Source organism: Pteropus alecto, unplaced genomic scaffold (assembly GCF_000325575.1).
Source record: "Pteropus alecto unplaced genomic scaffold, ASM32557v1 scaffold45, whole genome shotgun sequence".
Classification (NCBI taxonomy): domain Eukaryota; kingdom Metazoa; phylum Chordata; class Mammalia; order Chiroptera; family Pteropodidae; genus Pteropus; species Pteropus alecto.
Window position 1 is genome coordinate 13,014,408 of NW_006442491.1, and position 24,226 is coordinate 13,038,633.

At 37.9% G+C, this 24,226-nt stretch overlaps 1 protein-coding gene and 1 pseudogene across 1 annotated transcript in view; one reads left to right on the forward strand and one right to left on the reverse strand.

The window, feature by feature from the left end:
- Positions 1–581: 581 nt before the first annotated feature.
- HAO1 (hydroxyacid oxidase 1) overlaps positions 582–24,226 on the forward strand; it is a 49,046-nt gene continuing 25,401 nt past the window's right edge. Inside the window, exons 1-3 of the mRNA XM_006921603.1 lie at positions 582–777; positions 6,775–6,926; positions 23,874–24,129. Coding sequence (XP_006921665.1) covers positions 635–777; positions 6,775–6,926; positions 23,874–24,129 — 551 coding nt within the window. The 5' untranslated portion in view covers positions 582–634. The remainder of the gene's footprint in view (positions 778–6,774; positions 6,927–23,873; positions 24,130–24,226) is intronic.
- On the reverse strand, positions 14,981–15,099 carry LOC112471257 (annotated as a pseudogene).

Below are 24,226 nucleotides of genomic sequence, written 5' to 3' on the forward strand. Positions count from 1 at the left end.
CTCCACGTGTTCCATGATTAAATGAAATTTTAGATTGAAACCACAAGGTCTTTGGGAATGGCACCTCCTTATATCCTCTCCAGAGCTAGATAAGACCCTTGAAGAATTAGCTGTACATTTGACCTTAACGTTCCTTCTTAAAGCCAAAATATTTATAATCAGCTGAAATTCATATTGTGTAGACACTCTGTTTGCTGCCTGCCCCACTCATTTCATAAGCTCTTTTTCGCATGTATGTGCATGATCTAAATGTGGAAGGAAAATGATTCGCAACCTGTTTTGTGTACCAATTCAAGAGCACAGACCCATACGGTGTGGAAGAAGCGGTTTTAGGCAGAGCTGAGCCAAGAGTGGTTTTATGCAAGTAGTTCTCATTCTTCTGCCTTTTTAATGTGGCATTGTTGCCTCCTCAACCCAAATTCTCGTGGCTTAGGTGTTGCTTTTCTTTGGCAGATAGCTACAAATGAAATTTCAAAATCTAAACATATGTTTGTTCACCTAATGTCATCAATCACCAGAGAACTAAATCTAGACTTTGGAATAAGTCTATTAATAATTGACGAATAACAGAATTGTCAAGATGTAGAAGGCAACACAGGAAGAAAATACAAACAATCTGAGATTGCAGTAACCCATGAACATGTTCACCCGGCTACTGTGCATCAGTGATTATGAACAACATGCTAAATCAGTACTTCAAAAGTCTATATATGACTATTACAGGTCAGGGGCAAATGATCAGGAGACTTTGGCTGATAATATTGCAGCATTTTCCAGGTAAGAAAACTTCTTTATTTTAAAATCATGTTTTAAAATTACCCCAAAACGTTCTATCAAAATAGGATCTTCTAGTTTCAATGTGGAATTTTTCATGTAGATACATGCTTCGTAAAGAGGGGAAAATTCTTGAGGCTGTGAGAAATCTCGAGTTTTTCAATTGTTTTAAATTATTCTAAGCCTGGGACTATCGAACAAGTGACTGAAAAAGCCAGCGCTGTTTCCTCACTTGGTATTATGTGGCTAATTAATTTAACTATATTTAAAATAGTGATAAGATCTGATGACCCCATATTTTTCTCTGAGTATGTCAGTGGGGGTTATGTTTATGGTGTGGGAAACAGCGTTAAATGCAAGTTAGCCGTCTTCCCTGGTCGAACCAGAACAGATTATTGCCTCAAATATTCCCATCCTGCTAGCTTTTTCCCGTATTATTCATTTTGATTACTGTTGTCTAAATGTTCACTTTAGATTTCATTTTTTCTATATAGCATTAATCTTTCAACTTTGATGTTTCATCTCTATTCCAAAGAGCTTTATCTCTCTTCCCAGGTTAGTTTTCCCTTGACTTTTGTATTTCAAAGTACAGGATGGTGGGTGTCATGATTTACGTTTTCTGCTTATAATAAAAACAAGAGACAAAATAACTCTAAAGAAGTATTTTATGTCTCAGCAGTACGAAAACAGTTTATTTGCTGTAGTCGTTCAGGCTCATCCATTTTACATTATAGCCATTAGTAAAGCCAGTGAATTTTGTGTGTGCTCATTGATGGTGATAAATTAAAGAAAAAAAGGCAGAAAATATCCAGGGTAAAGAATCTGCATTCTTTCCTGATTTCTTCTTTAGTCTAAAGCAAAATTACTCGAAATCACATTTCCATATGTAAATTAAGAGGAAATAAAACCTTTCTAACCAATTCATTCCCTGGCAAGAAGCATGATTTCACCCGCAAATCAGTGTAGGAGCCTGACAATGGGGTGAAGGTTGGAGCCTCCTCCAGACCCCTTTGGACTTGACTTTGTCTCAGATCTTCTCTAGAAACCAAATGAGCTGAAAAAATGCTGGAAGAGCCATGGGGAGGGAAAAGTTGACTAACAGTGGAGAAGCTTAAAATTCTGCATCTTTCCAATCATCAATGTTTTGGGCCCCTTCAAAGTTTTCTGCTCTCGAAAGGCCCCTTCTTGGGCCCACGTCTACTCTGTTCACCAGGTAATGTGGTTTGCCTATTAGTAATCTACTGAAGAAGACACCTTAGCCCCAATAGGTGTCTTTAACCAAAGAAATTTCAGGCCTGACAGGCTTATGAGATTGGTGTCTCTTAGCATTCCTTAGATCACAATGCTCATGTGACCACCTGTTCCATTTATGTACAGCCTTCCTCACCCCTTAACCCCCCTTAACTCATGCTAGTTAATTAATTTACCCACACTTATTAAGAATCTCTGTGAGCTAGACTATACTGCATGCTGAGGTGAGCCAGACAAAGTTCCTTTCCACAGGAGCTGACATTCCAACGGATACACATGGAACCGGCCTCCATAAGGCTGGTGGGTTGCGCTGATGCAAAACGGACCCAAAACAGTTGGTCCAGTGGAAGCTTCCGAGAAGAGAGCAGAGGGGTGCAGCAAAGCAGATGGATGACCTCTGTAACCCTGGGAATTTGAGAAACTGTGGAATGTAGAAGGCTGTGGTGACTTCCAAGCTATAACCTGGAACATCTCGTGTGAATTACATAGTGCTCCAGTGAGTCTTCTCAGCCTGTGTCTGTACTGAGTGATTAAGGGACAGGACACAGATACCGTGGATAGGTTTATACTGCCACCTATTCACAAACTTCGATCATTCTCATTTGTTCAGCTTTAAAGTGGGGGAGGAGGAGGGAATATATATATTTTCACTTTCTCTGGAGAATGGTTCATGCTATTAACCACTTGAGAAGTTTTTATTGCAACATTAGGGATACTTACCTATCTAACATCTCAGTTCCTCTTTTGTTGTGTAAGTTGCTGGATGACCCTTTGTCCCTCACCCTGTGTCATTGAGCTGATCATGTGGAACTAAGAATAGATTTTCTGCCAGGGTTGTGGTGGCTTTGCGTTGATATGATGAAGGGAATCAGTGTGAAATCTCTTATTCTGATTCAGACGAAGACTGCAGAGAAACAGACCTCAGATAACCTGTTGTGACACAATGACAGGGCATTTTAAACACATTTATGAAATTTATGCACCTCTCCCTTCTACAAGTACAACTGAAGGTCATTCACAGTGACGGTTTTTATCTCTTTGCACGCAACTCTGACAACCACATTTTGGAGTTCTGGGGACATGGGCCACTTACGTAACCCAGTAGTTGCCTGGAGACATTTTTGGGTAAGACTTGGGATTCTAATATTATTGTGCCACCCCTTACTCCAGCAAAAGTCAAATAGTTGGAAACACCCAGAAGAACATAGTTTTCTATTGCAAATAAAGTCAAATAGTTGGAAACACCCAGGAGAACATAGTTTTCTATTGCAAACATGACAGGGACAGCAATTGTCAGCTTGTTATATTTTACATGGTCTGACCTGATTGGACTCAATTTTAAAAAGAACAGTAATTTGATTTTCTTACACATTAACTCAGTATATCCTTCTTAACCATGGTCTGCACGTATTTTATTATTGGTGGAAAATAATTCTACAATTTGGGCATTTAGAAGTTTCATGATATTAGAAAAGGAAGCTATTCTCATTCTTGTTGCATCATTTATTGACAAATATCAGATGGTAAAAGTGATGTCATTCTCTCTAATATTTGAGAAACAATATAAACTCACCAGTGGCATTTTCAGCATTCTTCTCATAAGGTGTAAATGTCACAGAATCATTCAGCTAGTTTGCAAAATGGGTAAGTAAGCTGCTTTTTGCTCTCGCTTTATGAAAAGCAGCTAATTGTCTCTTGTTTTTTAAGAATCATATGGGAAGAGATTTCATATCCCAGCTCTATTTTTTTCTTCCTCCTTCTCCTTGTCTCCCTCATCCTCTTCCCCTTTCTTTGTCACCTTCTTCCCCCTCCCCACCTCAAAGCTGTGGCTTCTTTATACACACACACATACACACACACATGCGCACACACTCACCATTTCAAGAGATTCATGGGTCTTCTGAAACCATTAAAAAATGAATGGTAAAATATAAGATTACAAAAGTCCTGGTATATTTTATATACACATATATTTTATGTTCTAATGCTTAGAGTAAAAAATAATGTGGAGAAATTGGCACACAATATAATCATCTTATAGAACTTACAAAATATTAATTTGTTGTGTTCAGTCGGTGGGATTCAGCATGTGGCTAAAAAAGCTGGATGACGTGTGTCTTCCTTCAACTGAGTAGCCCCTCTTAGGGAGAGAGTGTATATCGCCTGCTTTTTTAATTAATTAAGCTGAGGCCCTTGTTTGCTCTGAAGTGTGGGTCAGAAGCTCTGTTGAAGGGTCTCTGGCTTTACTACCTTTCCCCTACTTCCTTTACTCAGGCATCTTATTTTCCATCCTTTAGAAAAAAACAGTCGAACAGTTCGTTCAGCTGTTATGTCAGTCTTCATATTATTTTTCCAAAGCGGAGGTCTCAGAAGAGCACAGTCAATGGTTGTCGTCAGCTTCTATTTTATATAAGATTTGGGCAAAAAATCACTTAAATTGGGGATGGAGCCCAGAGGGGCTTAGGAAACTATTGGAACTATCTGACAAGGTTAGTTGTAATTGCTCTTTGGACTTTTTAGATAACATATATTTCCCCATTCCATTGATTTTATCTAATTTTGCCTAGGAATTGCATTTTGCACATTAGTTGACAAGTCTCTGCAATGTCATCCTCAGAGCAGAAAACAAGGTGTGTGGCAAAGCAAAAGCAAACAGTTATTAACGTGATGGTGCCACCATGTGGACAAGTGTAAAGCTACTGCCTGGAGATACTAAGTGTTGAACCTTGCCTTAGAAGCAGGAATTGGACATTTAAAATTGCCCCTTCTGCCTCATAGACAGACACACACACATACACACACACAGCTGATGCCTCGAAGCTCTGTGTGTGCTCTTTATAAAAACTTCCATTGTTTCCTCAGCTCTAAGTCAATATTAATGCCTCCCAAGGCCTGCATGCCAGTGGCTGCTATTAAAATCTTTTTCTTTCATTCTAATAATACACTTAGAGATGATTGGTAATAAAAACTCTCTTCAAGGCTTCTGCCTCTCCCCCTTCAAAACAGAGATCAAAGAGTCATGCTGCGAGGGTCAGTGGAGAAAAAAAGACTTCCAGCAGCAGAGCTTGTGGTATGACAGAAAATAATGACAATTATGATGTTCAAAGGAATTACAGAGAAATCACCCAGTAAAACTTCTTTATTATGCTTTTCAGGGGGCTGGATGTTTTTGCTTCATTATGTGAGGAAGGGTTAGATTACAGACCCTTAGCTGTTCCTCAAAGCAACATGAAGACAGAATTTCTTCTTCCGCTACAGGAAGTAGGCTTCAATTAAGACTTTGGAAGTTTGATTTATTTTGGTTATTTCATTACTAAATCACACTTCACTATGTTAACTAAAAATCTTGATCTCTCTGGAAGCAGAGTTAAACCTAGGTAATGAAAGGTAAATACTGGTTAGGTATGTATACTTGTCTTAGTGCTCCTAGCGCTCATTAGAAATATAGGGCTGTACTTCCTTTCCTTTAAATCAGTTAGTAATGAGGAGAAAAATAATCCCAAATAAATAGGAGATATAAATTTTGCTGAGAGGGAAGAGAACTTGTTCTCCTGTTAAGTTTTACTAGTGAAGTTTTGGTTCTTGGTTTTGGTAGTTTTCTTTGTGATACAAAAGAATCACAGAGAAAGGCATTTAAGACCAATAGTCAAAAATTCTTTAAGTCAAAAACTCCAGTCTCTGCCAAATAACATTTTTGAAGAAAATACTCAAACTGAAAAAGGAAAATGATCTTCCTTCATCGTCATACTTTAATGGACAGAATTCAGTTTAAGGATTTTGAAAAAGAAAAAAACATTATAATTTTAAAAGTAATTGCCTGGAGCTAGTCTGACTTTATATACGTACACATACACACACACACACACACACACACACACACACACACACACACACACACACACACACACACACACACACACACACACAGAGAGAGAGAGAGAGGGGCAAAGTAGCCATAGTGTATCTTCTTAAATTAAAATCTAACTTTCATGCCTTTGTATACCCTCCAAGTGGCTTGGAGAAAGTGAAATGAATACTGTGTTCCCACAAAAAACTTTAAGCAAATGTTTGTAGTGGCTGTATTTATAATTGCACCAAATTGGAAACATCTCAGATGTCTCTGATCTGGAGAATGGTTAAACAAACTGTGCTACCTTCTTACAGTGGAATATTATTCATCAACCAAAAGGAACAATCTACTGATGCCTGCCACAACGTGGATGAATCTCACACTCACTCTGCCAAGTGAAAGAAGCCAGGCTCAAAAGGCTACGTGCTATATGATTCCATTTATGTGATATTGTTGTAAAGTAAATCTATAGGGACCAAAAAAAAAAAAAAAAGATCAGTAGTTGTTAGGGGATTGGTGAAGGTCGAGTTTCACTACAATGGGAAATGGGGAATTTTTTTCAGTATGGTGAACTGTATTAGATCTTGATTGTTTTGGCGGTTATGGGACTGTACATTTGTCAAAGCTCATAAACTTTACACTCAAATGGGCAAATCTACTGTATGTTAATTATACCTTATTAAGAACAATGGCTTGAGAAATTCATTATTATCGTATTGCTAACTTTACATCTTAACAAATGTTAAAATGACCGCTTTTCCTTTATCTTTGTAAAGTAAGTTGCTTCATGGGAAAAATACAAGAATATATTCTCTTTTTAATTAAAATGGGAATGCCAAAGCTCTAGCTAAGCTTTTGAAATTTCAAAACTTTTTTTTTTTTTTTTTTTTTAATTCTAGATGGAAGCTGTATCCACGGATGCTCAGGAATGTTGCTGAGATAGACCTGTCGACTTCTGTTTTAGGGCAGAGAGTCAGCATGCCAATATGTGTTGGGGCTACTGCCATGCAGTGCATGGCTCATGTGGATGGAGAGCTTGCAACTGTGCGAGGTAGGTAGAAAGTCTTCACCCAGGACAGAAGTGGATACTATTTAGTGACTCACTTATCTGTGTGCATCAAGCAAACACTTCCCTGGCTGTTCTCACACTCACGAAAATTAAGTTCATTGACTCTGCCATCAAAATGCCTGATCTTGCACATCCTCCTTCTCTACTTTCTAGCTGTATGACTCTGGAAAAGATACGTTTTGTGTCTTGGTTTTATCAGGTGTAAAATGGGGATAAAAATAGTACCTCTCTCCTTGGGTTGCTGTGAGGATTAAATGAGTTCACACATATTAAGTGCTTAAAACAGCACCTGGCACAGAGTAGTGCCTCAATAAATTTTAATTATTTTATGAGTGTTAGTATTAACATCTCAGAAAATAGGGGTCTGAAAAATTGACTCACCCAAAGTTATACAGCTAGGTAGTGGCAGAGGTAGGATTCACTCTTGTGGCTACCTTATTTCAAAGTCCTTCCTGCCTCCCCCAAACCTACGTTATTCTCACAATGAAAGAGCAAATGCAGTGACCTGGTTGGTTGTGTTTTCTGCCATGATTTTGGACATTTCTGCCATTATTCTTTTTTACAAATGGATTATATTCCCAGTTGAGCATTTCCAAATGGGGAGTGATGAGAAATTCAAATATGATGTAAAGAAATTCCTTATTAGGGCTAATTTATTAACTTTCCAGTTTCCTAGCAACTATGAACATTTGAGAGGGTATGCATGATGATCAGTCTCCCTACATTCTGCTTCAGAAACTCATATAAAAGTTGATAATGAATTCTATCTGACTTCTTGATGCTAAGCAGGGCAGGAAATTCAGGGCCAAAGAGCACACATTAAATACTATTTTTAAGCATTTTAGTTCTAAGAAATGAGGACCTTGTAGATTCACTTCCCTCCCTGAAACGTCTTCCACAGCATTCTGCCAGGAGGAATATCAGCATGACACAAGGTTGCTCTGAACAGACTTAGGTCAGTGCCTGGAGCCTCTTTAATTCTAGCACCACATGCAGATAAGTGGTCTTGGGCCCCAGCCATTTCTTTATGGTAATTCTGAAATATGGGCTGGGAGAATAGAAAAAAAAAGCGGGGGAGGGGAAGAGAACTACTAAATGGATATCTGTCTATTTATAGTTAAGATAGTAGAGGCGTTCCCAAGCATGCCATAGGCAACAACCATTAAAACAAAAGCAAACAAATCCACATACAAAAACTAAAACTTGCCCACTCTCAAATTTCTATAAAAAAATGAAAACAAATGGCAAACAAAAGAAAATTGAAAAAATATGACACTGCAAAGGGTTACTGCCCTTTCTGTGTAAATAGCTCTTATATTTGAGTAAGAATACATAACACAAAATAAATGAAAAAATGTAAGCGGAAAAAGACAAATAAGAAATTTATAAATAGACATTAAAATGGCCAATAAACATGAAAAGTATTCAATTTCACTAACAATCAAATAAAAGTCAATTATAGCCATATATTTCATTTTCTGAATATCAAATTAATATTTTAAAATTATACAGTATAATCAGGAAAGAAGGAAATGTACATTTTCAAAACTAATGGAAAAAGTGTAAAATGGAATAATCTTTCTAGAAAATAATTTGGCACTGTGTATCAAAGCTTTAAAAATGTGAATTCTCTGTGATGCTGTAAATTCCTAAAAAAATTTTAGGAATTCGAAGAAAATATTATTTTGAGGAAAAACATTTCTGCAAGAAGATACATGCCTCTGTAATTTTAATATTGCAAAAAGGAGAGTGTATTAAAAATAAGATAATTTTTTAAAAATCAGATCATAGAAAGAATATAGTAGTATAGAGAGATGTGACAATATAATAATTTTTAAAAAGCAGTTATAAACAATAGTAAGGTCCTAACATAAAATACATTTATTTTATTTTAGACTAAAGACTAAGAATGCAGACTATATTTTACAAGTATTTATTTATAAATGATGGGATTACTCCTGACTTTATACTCTTATTTTTGGTCCATACTTATAAAATTTCCTTTGATTATTTCATGAGAAGGAAACAATAAAAACTAAATTTAAAAGAGAGAAAAATGGAAAAAAAGAATATGAAGAGAATGGAAATGATGGAGAGGAAGTAAAAGAAGGCAGTAAGCAGAGCTCACTTGGTAAAACACCCTGAGCCTGAAAAATCATACACACACATATATAGAACTTTTTAGTTTGTCTGATTTTTGACAGGTGTCACTGTCCCCATTTTGTGGACAAAAAGCTGGAGTTCCAGAGAAAGCAGGTTTTCAGAGCTAGCAAACAACAGGACTTACTCTCCGCCTCACTTCTGACGATGCCAAGATCAGTGCTCCTTATTTGTGGTGGAGGTGGGGTAGAAAGAAAAATAAGAAAGCTTACTTAGAAACTAGGTAGGACTGCTTTATACAACATGAATTTCTCTGTGCACTTACCATGAGGCATTACTAAATACTTATTGTATTGTAGTATTCCTTTACATTTATTTATCAAACACTTATAAAGCAATTACCATGTTCCAGGCACTATTCTAAGTACAAGTATTAAAGCATTTAATCCTCAGAGCAGCCTCAAGACATAGTACTATTATTAAGTCCATTTTACACATGAGAAACTGAGGCCCACAGCAGATGAATAACTTACCTAGGGTCACACAATTCATAAATAATAAAGATGGGATTAAGACCCATGCAGTCTGGCTCCAGAGTCTGGGCTCCTATGCATCTTGTGCAGCCTTTAATTTCCATAAAATCCTATAAAATATCATGAGGGGAAACCCATTAATCTGTCAGTTGTAATCTCCTAAAAGTAATTAATTTATATGCATACAAAACAGGTCCCCCAGAAGAGTGAGATACTTGGTAGACATTGGGATAAGGTGGATCAAGGAAAACAAAGGTGTGCTGACTCTGAGGGAATTGGCAATACCCTCAAGAATCTTAGATCCAGGATCTGGTACCTGTAAGGGCAGTGACATCACAGTTTATGATTCAGATTTGTGGTAGCAACATCCTTCAAGGATTTCAACATTCTTACCGTTTTCTGTATTCCATGTACCCACCTATGGAGTTGATGGTCTATTTAATATTTAGATTAATGTTGAAATCCAATGGTAATTAGCTCATAACGAAGAGTATCCCTCAATTGGTATGTTTTGGTTGTGGGATGGATCGGTGATGTGGAAGGAAAGGGTGTGTATCTGGAGCAGATGCTGTTGGTGCCTGGGGTGTATTCCCTCGTCACTTACCATTTATACCAGTACTGGCATCTTTTTGCCGGACATTTTCTCTGGCAACAGAATGACAAATGTCAGGTAGGGTGGGTTGGGAGTGTGTTAGTGGGAGGACTGCTCAGCCAATGATATATAAGAGCTAGTGAATAAATACCTGAGCTCTCTTTGATGAAGGTAACTGAAGCATTTCCTTGTACTGTCACCCAGTGTTCCCAAATGGAATTAAGCCCCAATTGCCCTCAGAAGTTACCTGCCCATTAATACGCCCTTCATTGACTGCCCTCCCATCCCTCTCTTTTCCTACTCCTTCAGTTTACCTTGTCGTCATTCCCCCAAAAAGACTTGAACTTATATCTTTGTCCCATTGTTGGCTTTTGGTAGGATGCAAACCAAGACAGTGTCTAACTGAAGATTATATATAGCTGCAGGCAAATTTAAGTAAGAGTGTGAGAATATTCACCTTTGGTAGAGACTGCTTTCTTTGCTCAAAACTCAGTAAATCAATATGGAATTATGCAGCAGATATTTGATTTACTCTGTTGTTTCAAAATATGGAAATTGTCTCAAGCAAGCCTGATCCTTGGGGAGATTGTGAAATCTATGGACCTTGTTGTAGAGGGTTTTTTTCCTCTACCTCCCTAATTATCTGGCCCTTAATCAAGGTTTCCTATATCCAGGATCTTGGCCTTTAGCTGGAAGGGGCCACGTTCAGAGGACAGGGGTTACTAAGCAGTTCTCTCTGGAGAAAGTATCCCCATCAGCCTAGTCAGTATAGGTGAGGGTTATTTAAATCCCCAGAGAATGGTCTGGCCTGAATAATTAAAATGAACATCTAGAAAGTTCTGGAAGTTGCTACAGTATTATAGTCTCGCTTTCACAGTTGGCTCTCCCGACTGGATCACAGGGCTCTGTTTCGAGGATCTTCGGGCCTTTCTTCTCGCTATTGTGGGGCACTTCCTCAATTATAAACTGGGCCCAAGAACAGAGCTCTACTTTTTTACACAGCTACGTGGTTATAAAGTGACCAATGGAGCTACTCTTTTTTCAATTTCACGATGGCCAAATAAAATACAGGGAGCCAGTTATATGTGAATTTCAGATAAACGAAAATTATTTATAATTAGGTATCCTGTATGTTTATTTGCTATATCTGGCAGCCCTAGTTAAATAAGAGCTCTTACCTTTAGGAGTTCTTATGAGGATTACATGAGATAAATGCTAGGGAAATCTTCCCAAAATGGCTATGATTTTATTTGCCCCTCAGAATCTGGAGTCGCCCAAATCTTTTTCTTCTACACATGAAAAGCCACTTTCAGAAAAGTATACTCCATTAAGATCTTAGTGGGAATGAAAATTACTCTTTACTAAAGAGATACACACACACACACATACATTTTTGCTAAACATTATCCAGGAACCTTAAAAAATGGCTTTAGGGCCAGGCTGATAACAATGTCCAGATAAAAGTATCCAGAGAAGGATGAAGTTAAGAAGACACCAATGCCAGCTCAGTGGTGGACACTAGCAGACCTGAGATTGCAGGTTCCATCAAAAGGGGGGCAGTTTGACACTCGCCAACTGTTGCCCCAAGGGAGTGAGGATGTGGGATGCCAAATCTTCAAAAATTTTAAGAGAAGCCAGAAACCTTTATTTTTATGTGCAATCTACTGGTTTTTAAATGTTGGCAAATAAATCAAAATTCTCTAAAACACTGTTTGGGGCAAAAAGGTATGGGCCAAAGCAAATACTTTTGTGGGCTACAACTGTCCCATGGGCTGTCCGGCTGGGACATCTGATTTATGTGAAAATTCACCACTAACTAGTTTCACTTCTTGTGGCAGGTCATTTTCACTCTCTAGGATTATGTTTCCTCAGTGATAGAGTGGGCTCTGCTGAAGCAAGATCAGTGATTTGCTTACCATGTCCCAAAGAGGCTGGGGTTGTTCCCAAGGGTCTCAGGAAAATTAGGTGTGTCGCTGAGCACTCAGCGACTTGTGTTGCATGTTGCAGTTCAAAAAAACAGTTCTTTAAAGAACGAGTTCTGCTTCTAAGACAAAAACAAAGGAAGAAAGCCTCCACATGGGGAAAACTCGAAAAACAAAAACAGAAAATTCTCAACAGTAGTATTTAAAATTTTATCAAATACGAAAAGAGAGATCATTCAAAGTAGAGAACTGACTTTCCTTATATTTCTGAAATCTCATCTCTATTCTCTATCTTCTATCTTTTATGCCAGCTCTTCTGTATCAGGTGGAGTAAGCATTTGTGTGCCTTCGACTTTCATTTCTCATAGCTACATTCTTGGAATAGAGGAGAGCAAGCAGATAGGCATTTATCTCTGGAACTTCCTGAAAATACAAATAGATGTTTAATAAATGCTACATAAAATTTAAAAAGTGATAGTCTGTGGAAAATGATGATAGCCAACATTCGTTTAGCCATTAATGTGTGCCGGGCAATTTGAATTTATTAACTCATCTGTCTCTGACCACCATCTTACAGTGTGTGAGCCCAAAGCTGTAAGGATCTTTCTCCAGCTCCTGTGGATGTGGAAATCAAGGCTTGGAGAGGTTAAGTACTTTCCCCACCATTATCGATAATGTGCGCAAGGCTGTCTGTAATGTCCTGGTCAGTTACTGATATATCCAATGTCATTAACTGCAGCAAATGCTATGCTATAGTCTTAGAGTATTAACTGTGAATGTTCTATGTTTTTACAGTTTTCTTCCTTCAGTTTTGAGAGGATGGAAGGAATAAGCTAAAGAATATGAAACTCATTGGGAAACGTGAAACTTTTGTAAAATTCAGGAGCAGAAATTAAGGGGCTTGAATTTTAAACAAATGAAAATTAAAACTCTTAGAACTCTTAAGCTAGGAAAAAAAAAAAAACTGGAAAACACCGAGTGGAGAGCAGTGTGCCATGCATCGTGTTATGAATAAGAGATTTATTGCAGTAGATGATTTAGTCAGCATTTTAATAATTGACAATTATAATATTTAAGCAGCCATATAAATGCTTCTACTTATAATGGCACATTCATTTGAAACTATTAGATTGTGTTTTTTTTTATATTTTAAGTTTTATCTTTCATATAAGCAAGGATGAATATAAAATAATTTCTATAAATAATTAAAATATTGAAGGACAAAGCAACAATCAAAATAAACGCTAGCAGTATATAAAAGAAGTGGTCTTATTAGGTTAAATTTCTGTCTTGCCAGATAAGTAGAGCGCCTATAACTTCTCAAAGAACCAATGAATAAAATGCCTACTATTCACTGAGGCTTTTAGGACATTATAGTAGAAATCTCTCTGGTTTTACACATAGCGGCTGTAATAAAATTTTATTTCATCCTCCATGGAACTATATTAGCTATTTTGCTCCATTTAAACATGGAAAGTGAAAAAGAAAGAGAAAAAGATTAAATATTCATTTATCCTTTTGCTTCTGACTTGTTATATGGACAAGTGCCACATGAGGGAGTGCTGGGACCTCAAATAGAGAAAAATTAAAACTCACCTAATGTGTTCCAGGAATGCTCAGCATATTAGCAAATTCTTATTAAACTGTCAAAAGAAAAAAAAAGTTTTTAAAAGAAATTCCTACCCCTGGATGCAATTAGAGGCTACCACACAGGATTCAATGGACCATAAAACCATTAAATCTAAACACTTTCTTTTTGAGCCTAAAAGGCCAGAACATTCCGAAGTGAAGTTTCGGGACCGAGCTGTGACTTGACCGCCTATTAAGGTGCAGGTGGAACAGATTGCAGAGTAGCACAAAGAGGCATACAGACCCCGAAGAACTGAATTAGGGTGTAGGCGAGAGCTTTAGCTGTTGAATTTTCTGGATTTTCCGAGATTAAGTGATCAACCTTAACATTGAGTGAAAGACCATTCAGCAAGAAAAATTGTCACTTCCTTTGCTCCAGACCCAAACGATGTATTTTTGAAAGCTTTATTGATTTATATATCTATATGTTCTGCTGGGTGACCGAGTAGATATACGTTTCAGCATAACTATGAGGAAAATATCCCCATTATTCTTGATTTTACCTAAATCCAGGAAAAGCACCCAATTTGCTTTAAATGAAACTTTTACTCTTTCTGAAGTGAGTGTCTTTTATGCACCAGGAGCTTGAACTTTACATTCCTATCATTAATCCTCACAACAGACCTTCAAGGTGATTATCGTTTATCATTTTCCTCACACTGACATGAAAGAGGACACCCTTGACCAAGGTCTAGAGCTGGTCAATGGTTAAGACAGGGTTTGAGTATTTAACTTTGGAGTCCAACCCAGTTATTTGTCTCTGTTCATTATTTCATCCATTTTTACTAAAATGAAACAAAAGTAGGAAGGAATAAAAGGACAGTTCACTTAAACCTTTTCCAAATTATATCAGTTAAACATTTGAAAGGTAATACCTCTTCGTATCATTGTAGTAAAAAAAAAAAAAAATCAATTTACACCTTTTCTCACCTTTATTTTCAACCTACTTCAGCTGTTTTATGTTTCGAGCCTTCTTTTCCAGCAATCAAAAGTCAATGGATGTGCTCTTTCTGCATAGACTCACGCACATTACGTATACATATACACGTACATGTATATATATTAAAAATTATGGACTTTACAAATATTATATATAATGTATAATTCATATCTAACATTTTTTAAATGATAGATTGTGTTTATTTTTTTAATTTTTAATTTAATTTTATTTTTTAGGCAAGGCAACCCTTGGTTGACCTCACAGATTGCAAGGACCTTGTCAGCTTACAAGCCCTTATTTTTTAAATTTTTAAAATTTTACGCCTATAGCACCTGATTTTCCTAGGTGGTCTTCCATCCAAGTACTGACTAGGCCCGACCCTGCTTAGCTTCCGAGATCAGACGAGATTGGGCTTGTTCAGGGTGGCATGGCTGTAGAGAGATTCAGTGTTTAAATCACTTTGCAATGAGACAAACTTCAAATCAAAAATAGCTATTAAATTAGACTCTAGCTATGTAAAAGACCAACATTATATGTTATGATTTCTAAGATATTGCACAATAATTTAAGCTATTGGGCAGCTTTCTTGAGAGCATGAGATTGCTTATTCTCGAAATATTAGTGTTCCTGATGACTTAAAGTGTGACAGTGAGAAATCAGAAGCTCACGTGTATCCCAATGCTGAGGTTGTTAAACTGAGGGAAGTTGATCAAAGTCATCATGTGCAAACTTGATATTTCTTGAAACCCTTTTAAAAGGCATCTTACTTGTAGGGTGGTCTCCATGCGATCTGCCAGTTATGCCCGGACCAGACAACTCAATAAAATGGCAGAATAATAACCTGGAATCATTACGGTACAGCTAATATTTTAGTCTATTGCAGAGTTCTGCCCCAGTGATAAAGTGGAAGCAAGGAAGGGGAACTAAGATGTCATTGGGACTAACTGTTCCTTGAAAATATTCAGTATAAAAAGAGTTCTTGAGATGTAGTGACAACATGATCACTTAGGACTTTATTGCTCCAAATTCAGACAAGGGACCATCATGAAAGCACTAGAAAGTTGAAGTCTGGTTTCTTGGCCTTAATTGGCAGTGTTTAAATTGGTTAAGTTCCCCAAATAGTAAATTAAGATTTGTTTGACGGTTCCTAAATATTTCAAGCATAATTGTAGTGCAAGGTTTGTTCTTTTCGATTATTGACTTCAGAACATTCTTTTTCAGAGTAATCTCAGTGGTAATTTTAGACAGTTATAGCATAATGTTAATTGTGTCTTTAACAAACCTGTATCATGAAAGTTCCTGTGCAAAGAAAGGTTAACACAGTCAATGAATGTGAGGGTGCACATTTATGCCAACATTTCAGGATATAAGATCCTGAGTTTAGAACCACACAACTGTTTGTTACTTTGTCATTGCATATTTTCCCCATTACATAATGACTTCCTGAACAGATGACAAAATGCATTTTCTTAACAAAATTTCAGCACAGCTGTTTTGTTGACTCAGTTTTACAGGAGCTTTTTAATCAAATGCACCTTAAAAAAACTTTAGGCCCTTTGAATATATTACCCCTTTTCCTTCAAACACATAAGTTTGGAAACTTACCTTCTCCCTAAAAGAGAGCTATTTTCAAAGAAATCATTTGGACCCAAAGTGGCACATTGCTTCATTGTTCTGGGTATGTGATTTGTCTCACATGAATTTATGTTCCAAATAATAGACATCTGCTCCCACTGATAACTAACATATTTTCCTCTGATGCCGTGTAGTGGCTGTGGATGAACATCATTCTCAACTACATTATAATCCCCTTCCTTGTCAATCCTGCCATGGTGAACTTTAGTTCTACTTGATGATTCAGCATCTTATTTATTTGTGTAAGACTGTTGGACCCGACATTAAACATTTGGAAGCTATTTTATAATTGGTAAATTGTGCCTTCTCAGCTTTGAGTAACCTCTCTCTCATCTTCCTTATCTTCAGCCATTTTATTTTTGTCATTTTTTTTTTTTTTTTTTTTTTGCTTCTAATCTAAAATCTAGGAAGCTGGGCAAATCCTAGATAAGCAACCTTTTAAAATACATCTGATAATATTTAAGTGTGCCGAAGGACTGTTACTATAATACAATTTAATGCCTTGACTTTAAAACTGGTAAGAGTACCTGCGCCTCTCTCCAGAGGGACACCAGTGGAAAAGATAGACAGATTCATCATCAGGATGTGACTGGCAGTTGGCAAGCTAGGCACCAGCCACTACCTATCCTACTAAAAGAGGCATCTGAAAAATGCAAAGGAAAAGGCTTGCAGAAATGATGAGTCAGTGGGTTGTAGATTAACCACACCCTATAGATCTCTGAATGGTCTTCTGGAAACTTGTCACACCTACAAGAGAAAGGATCTGTAAATAGATAGGACTGATGGTCTGGAAATTCCTTTCCCCTTGTAACCTCCACCTGAAACTCCCTCTCGACCATCCTGAGTCAGGAAGTGCACATAGACCCTCAGACAAGGAATCACATGCCCCTTGCATGGAACACTACCGGGGTATATAAGCTGTGAAATCTAACCAGAATGAGCTCATGCCTTTTGTCTCACGAGCTTCGCCAGCCTAATAAACTCTCCTTCCTCTAACAAAGTTGTCTGAGAGTCCAAATTCCTCTGACAGATGTCGCTTCCTGCAACACTACCACCACTGATACGTGTCTCCCTCCCATTTTCTAGAAGGTCCTGTCTTTACTCAGGCCATCAGATATCTCCCATTAACTTGGATGAGTCTTTGTGAAAGAAAACATCTACCTTGTTCTCAAATTACAGTTCACGAAACAAAAGCATCAGTAACATTGGAGAGCTTGTTAGAAAAGCAGAATCTCAGGTCTCACCCTAGACTTACTGAGTCAGAATCTGAATTTTATCAACATCCTCACGTGGTTCCTGTGCACATCAAAGCCTGAGAAGCACTGGAAAGAGGCTGGAATGAAAGTTCCTGGTGCTTCCTAGTCAAAGGCATCATCGTTCAAATCCTCAAAGATAAAAGAGTGTTAGAAATAGCAGTCGCATCTGAAGACCCTCTAAGATCTGAGAGCCAGCTGATTTCAGGACAACTGCCTGAAATGTAGCAGGAAGTAAGAAGCAGACTAGATAAATGAGAGAGGTGTGTACAAAGTAGTTGTCGATTAAGGAACTGGGATGGGCAGGCTTAGTGTCAGTCTCTTAAGACTTAAATCAATAGTAGTTTTCCTATCTTCTCTCTTCCATGTCCAGATTTCCTAGATCAGAAATAAACATTCCATTAAGGCTTGGGGTAAAGTGAAACCCTGCCAACATCTAGAAGCACAATTGGATTTCTTAGCCGTAGGAAGGATTCTGCCAGTTCATGGTGTTTTGCAGAGTTATTTACCTGCTTTAGCCCATTTAAATCACTGTACACTGGAGCTTCGGATTTGTATCAGACCCAGAGGTGGCTGCATTTATGTCTGATATGAGTTGATGTAAACTTCTGTAGTGGATTGCAGGTTCCATAGCATAGAAAACTGAGTAAACTCTCTATTGAATGGCAGTTTCGGATTGCTGAACTGCATTGGATCTTATGCCAGATTATTAATGCAGTTTAATGTCTTGCTGCATTTCCCTACCCTAGGGCATGCGATGTAACTCTAATAAGAAACTTTATTGTGAGTGGGTCTGAGGGTAGTTTTTACTCTGTTAAACATACACCAACATTTCCCACTTGCCCATAGCCCCTTTCAGAATGGGGGAGAGGAGTTACGGGTGATAGTTAACAATGGCATTAATCTCATTTATTTCCACGTAATTATACTTATGATTGTATTGCACATGAAAGAGTTATTGAGTCAGCTTCAATTCCAACCCTTTGAATGAATGACGTCCACAATGTCCTGTCCTCAACAGCCCTGCTCAGCTCCTGTAGATGCATGCCTATGGCTTGTTCTCTGCTCTTCCCCAGTAACTGAATGCTTTCTGACCTGGGATTCTCACCTTTCAGCACTCTCACTTGTTGCATCTTAGACTTTCCTCCTAAGGTTTGCAAAGTAAAAGAAAGAAAAAAAGAATAAGAAAATGCATCAGTGGTTTAACCATTGCCTTCGGCTGTACATTGCGAGGGTCCAATGTACATGTGCTCCGATCCATGGCATTGCCATAACCAAACACCTAAGAAATGTGAGTGCCTCAGTGGGGAAACGAAAGAGTAGGGAACAAAAAAAGTAGTGAGAATTTAAATTTTTTTCTTTCAGGTATTATTGTTTGATGGATGGACTAGGCAAATACTGACAGCCCTTTAGATCTACCCTGCAGTTCCTTCCATGGAAATCTCTAGACAAATAATGGGTAGGGGAAAAAGGTGGGGAAAGGCATTCTTTTAATTACAATTCTTAGATTATTTGCTGTTGTCTTGGCCGTGGTTTTTCAATGGAATGTGTACCCTGGGAAAGTAGAAATTATCTCCTTTGATATTCTCTCCCTGTATAGGACCTATCAGGGAGTTCCTTGGCCTGGAAAAAATTACTTTGTTTTCTCAGAGCTTTCTTCCTTCGGATAGGGTAGTAAGCATTTCACACTATATTTGCAAGAGAAACGAAGAATGGGTGTCTTGAGCATCAAAACCATTGCAGAGGAAAGCTGAATGTGGAGAAGATTATAAATAATGATGTTGAGAAATCCAGGTCCTTGGCAAAATAGGGAAAATTTTAAAAGCTTTCCAGAACTTCTTTTTCCAGATAGTATTAGGCATTCTCTCACATAACCCTTTACAGTTGCATGGCTTCAGAGTTTACACAGAAAATGTTCACGAACATTGTCTTAGTGGACTATTTGGCAATGCTATGAGTAGACAGGGCAGCATCTGTGTTTATAGCTGTTTTGCAGACAAAATGTACCTTGTGGATGGAAAGGCTAGGACTGTAGTCCAGGCTTTCTGAGTCTCAATCCATTATATCCTATTGTCTTTCTGAGATAAAGATATTACCTCCTGGGTTATACGTATGGCTCACCTTTGATGCTTTAATGCCTGAGACCTTACTGGAGTCTCTTTTAGTGATGATGTGTGTTATGCATTTTTCTTATATCGCTAGCATAACATATTACTGTTACCTCTAATAAAGAAGAGAAAGAAATGTCAAATACAATCTGAATATGTCATGTAGAGCATTAAAAGTTTAGGTATCTATCTTCAAAGTTATATTTTAGGGATGACAAAAGAAGGGATGAGTGAAGTATGGAAACTAAGAAAATAGAGTCCTGTCATATGGATCAATGTTTACTTGACTGTATAAGCTCTTGGATATGCCATCCATGATACATAGACTTGGGTCAACATTAGGGACCTTTATCATGGGCAAGAGCCAGGTCTTGCCTTTATAGTAATATCACCTCAGAGGCGATCTCCAGTTTATCAGCAGTTGCAAAAATGCAAATTCCATCAGTCTTCTGTTATTGCCCCACAAATTTAGAACAGGACCCCATGCAAGCTGACTCCTGTCATTGGAAAAATAAAATGTTCTGCTTTTCAGAACAGGAGGTCAGAGTTTCATTGTAGAAAATGAATAAAGAGAGAAAACAGACCAGAAAACATTAGTGGTTTCAAACACTGGACTAGGATAACTCTCATTAGAATTTCTGAACAAAGTCTGACAATGCTAGATTATTTATAAAATTTAAAAACTTGTCATTTTTGTTCCAAAAGAGTGATGTGAGTTAGAAGGGTATATGTTTATGTGTCAAACAGAGATGATATTGGAAATATTTAGCAACCAGTACAGTGCAGCACTTTGACCAATTAGACAAGATGCTCAGATGCTGTCTCTGGAGCTGTGACGGGGTTCCCAATGTCCCCAGCTCTGCCAGGTATTAACGTTTAAATTGCTGGATTTGGGAGGATGGGTCCAGGGAATCCTTGGGAAGAGATGGCAGTGATGACACATTGAAGGAACTCTGGAGGGGGTTATTTGCTTCAGAGCCACGGTAATTTACCGATTGGAATTCAAGTATTTCAATATCTTAACAAGCAGAATAGTCATTCTGATATGTGCCAACTTAATCTTAGATCTACCCTTACGCAAATTTATGGTTATCTATCCGAATGGCTCTTGTAAACTGCTGGGCTCCCTTACCTCATTTTAACATAAAGGCGTTCTGAAAACAATGGATGTATTCACCAATAATTTTCCTATATCACAGCAAATAATCACAAGTGAATGGGAATCACAGTGATCAGTAATATATGTTCCAAGGAGCATGCAGCCTTCTAAGTTTCCCTTCTGTTTTCTTCTGGGAGTAATATCTTAGCCTCGACTCATAGTATGTCAGCACAGACTCTGATATCCCCCCTGCATCCAGGGAGAGAGTCTCATTAAATCGCCAAATATTTATTGAATGCCTACAACCGGAACGAGCTATAACTTAGAATTTTCAGGGGTCTTCATTCAAAATTTCAGCCCATTGGAAAATAAATATTTAACAGCAATAACATCAAGAGCCATTAGTATCAGAGCCGAAGGACTCAGGAAATAGATGGCCTGGCCTGGCCTTGCTTTTCTCTGGACATATATACGAAGAGATCTGGGCAAAATGTTTGAGGACTGACATCCCCTCCAAGTTTTATGGTTTAGGTGAAATAGATATGACTGATGCATTGGTGTGTATAGCATTTTAACAGCCTGTATGGAATGTCTAGATATTTCTTATGAATTAAAGGAGATCTTTTTGAGGATTTTTGATCCTTACTGGCAGAGCTGCTTCTTGCTTCCATGAGGCCTTTTTATAAGCTACAAAATGGTGCCATATCATCTGACGATCCTTTTAACAGGACCACTTTGTGTAAACCACACTCTGCACCTGTAGTATATGGCAGGCCTTTCCCACTGGCTTCCAAGTTTCCATGCCTTCCCAAACCTGTTGGCATGATAGTGTCCCTCAGGCCTGTGGCAACCCTGCTCCCTCGGGTGTCATGGCCTTGAGGCTTGGAGGAGTACATTTACCTGTGTTTGATAGCAGGAGAGTCTTTTGGGCATCTGGGAGTTCTAGAAAGATCATTGCTCTGGGGGAGTGGTCAGATATGCCGGGTTCTTCTGCCACTCTGCTGCCCATCTCTGTGTGACCTTTGTTAAGTCACACCCTCCTCAGGACATAATTTCTTTATGGGAAATTGATGGTTAGGCGATTCTGACCGAACAATCAGTGTCCTCCTGTCTAACAGCAGTGGATGGCCTGGAGCTAACTTCCGTATTTACAGATGTTAATGAAAATCAGACAATGGTCCAGATGTTCATATGTGTTATTACTTAATAAAATGTGGTTTGTTGAACAACATTTTGCCAGCCATGAGTCCTTATGAGAGAAAGTCTAAAAGGAATACTCAGAACAGATTAGTGACTGGTAGATAATCTCTGGGTCGATATAATCTCCAGATAAGCTTCTTTATCTGGGCTATGACCTGAAGAACAGGGATGGAAAACACCTTCAAAGGCATAGAAAAAGTAACATTTATCAAAAAACAAAATCCACTTTACTGCTATTTGAACTTAGCATTTTACTATCAAAGGATAATGCTACTAGTTAAAAGTCAAAATATAGTCTAAGACTAGCAGTGTCACCCACAGCTGGTTGGAAAGATAAGTTCTTGGTCCCCAACTCAGATGTACTCAATCAGAAACTCCGGGGGTGGGTTTTACAATCTGTGTTTTCACAAGCACTCCAGGAGATTTGGCTGTCCGCTAAAGTTTGAGAAGGATGGAAGCTTTTTAACTTCTCAAAGTTGCTTTATAAACTAAATATCACTTGATTCTCATCATCACCTTATGAGTGTCACTTAGACAACTACTTTTACTCCCATTTAATATATGGTGAACACGCAAAGTCGAATGACCCAGGATCATATAGTCAGTTTTATATATTAATTATTTATCTCTTGGCATGTTTGGTATATGGCATATAAACATTGTATCAGTTTCTCTCTGCTAAAGCTGACCCCAATTTTACTACCTATTTTTGGACGAAAGCTTAAACCTATGTTCTTTCAAATTCTCTAAATAGTTAGAGAGATCTACCTAATTTTTCATCTATTTGCTCATTTTTTGGTATCTTGCTCAAAAGGATGTGAGGAAACTGCTGTCTAATTGGGATGTCTAGCATATCTATTTTATAAAGTTTTAAAATACCACATAAATAGAATACAACTTTAACAAAATTTTTAAAGATAAATTTCAAAAGTTAAAAAGGAAGAAAAAATTTAACACCCACAATTCTCCCACATATCATTAGTAATTAATTTGTTTAGGTTCATATACCAATAATCACATTTGTACAGATGTGGAGTCATTTTGTAGACTTTTTTGCTTCCTTAATTTATCTTGAACATCTTTTTTATTTTCATTAATATTCTCTTATACCTATAATAGTCAGAAACAGAATATATAATATATAGAGAGAAAGAGAGAGAGGAAGGATTATCTATCTATCGATCATCTATCTATCTATCTATCTATCTGTCTATCATCTATCATTATCATCTATCTGTCTATGTCTAGTGGGCTATTTAGGAATTAGCTCACACAGTTCTGGAGGCTGGCAAGTCCAAAATCTTCAGGGTAAGCTGGCAGGATGGAGACCCAGGGATGAGTTGATGTTGCAATTCAAGTCTGAAGACACTACTGATAGAAGTCCCTCTTCCTCAAGGAAGGTCAGTCTTTTCCTTAAGGCTTCAACTGATAGGATGAGGCCTGTCCACAGTATGGAGGATAATCTTCCTTACTCAAAATTTACTAGTTCAAATGTTAATTTCATTTATAAATACCTTTACAACAACATTTAGACATTTTTGAGCAAATATTTGGGTATCTATCACGGCCTAGCTAAGTCGACACATAAAATTAATCATCACAAATATATTACCTTTAATAGATGTGTACATTTCATTTTATATATGAACTACATTTCATCCAGTCTCTTAAGGTTGGATATTCAGATTGTTCCCAACTTTTTCACCTTACATATAGCATATCTTTGGCTATTTATCTCATTTTTGTCTTCAAGATCAATTCACAGAGTGTGGAAAAGAATGTGCATTTCTAACTTTATAAAGATTTGACTTCTTATTGCCAAATTGCCCTTGTAGATTTCTTTCCCTTTGAACTACAACCGAAGTTTTTGAAGTGGGGAAAATGCCAGGCTCGCCTTGATCTTCCTTCTCTTCCTCAGCCTGCAGGTCACTGGGAACCGGCATGATGCTGAGTTCCTGGGCTACCTCCTCAATTGAAGAAGTGGCAGAAGCTGCTTACGAGGCACTTCGCTGGATGCAACTGTACATCTACAAGGATCGTGAAGTTACCAAGCGTCTAGTGCAGCGGGCTGAGCGGATGGGCTATAAGGCCATATTCGTAACAGTGGACACACCTTACCTGGGCAATCGCATCGATGACGTGCGTAACAGGTTCAAGCTGCCACCCCACTTCAGGTAACCATAGCTCTCTGATCCCCTGAGTCCCTGAGATGGTTTTCTAATTCTCTTTGCTCTGGTCATGAGCCTGCTCCAAGTGGGAGCCCTGGGGAGT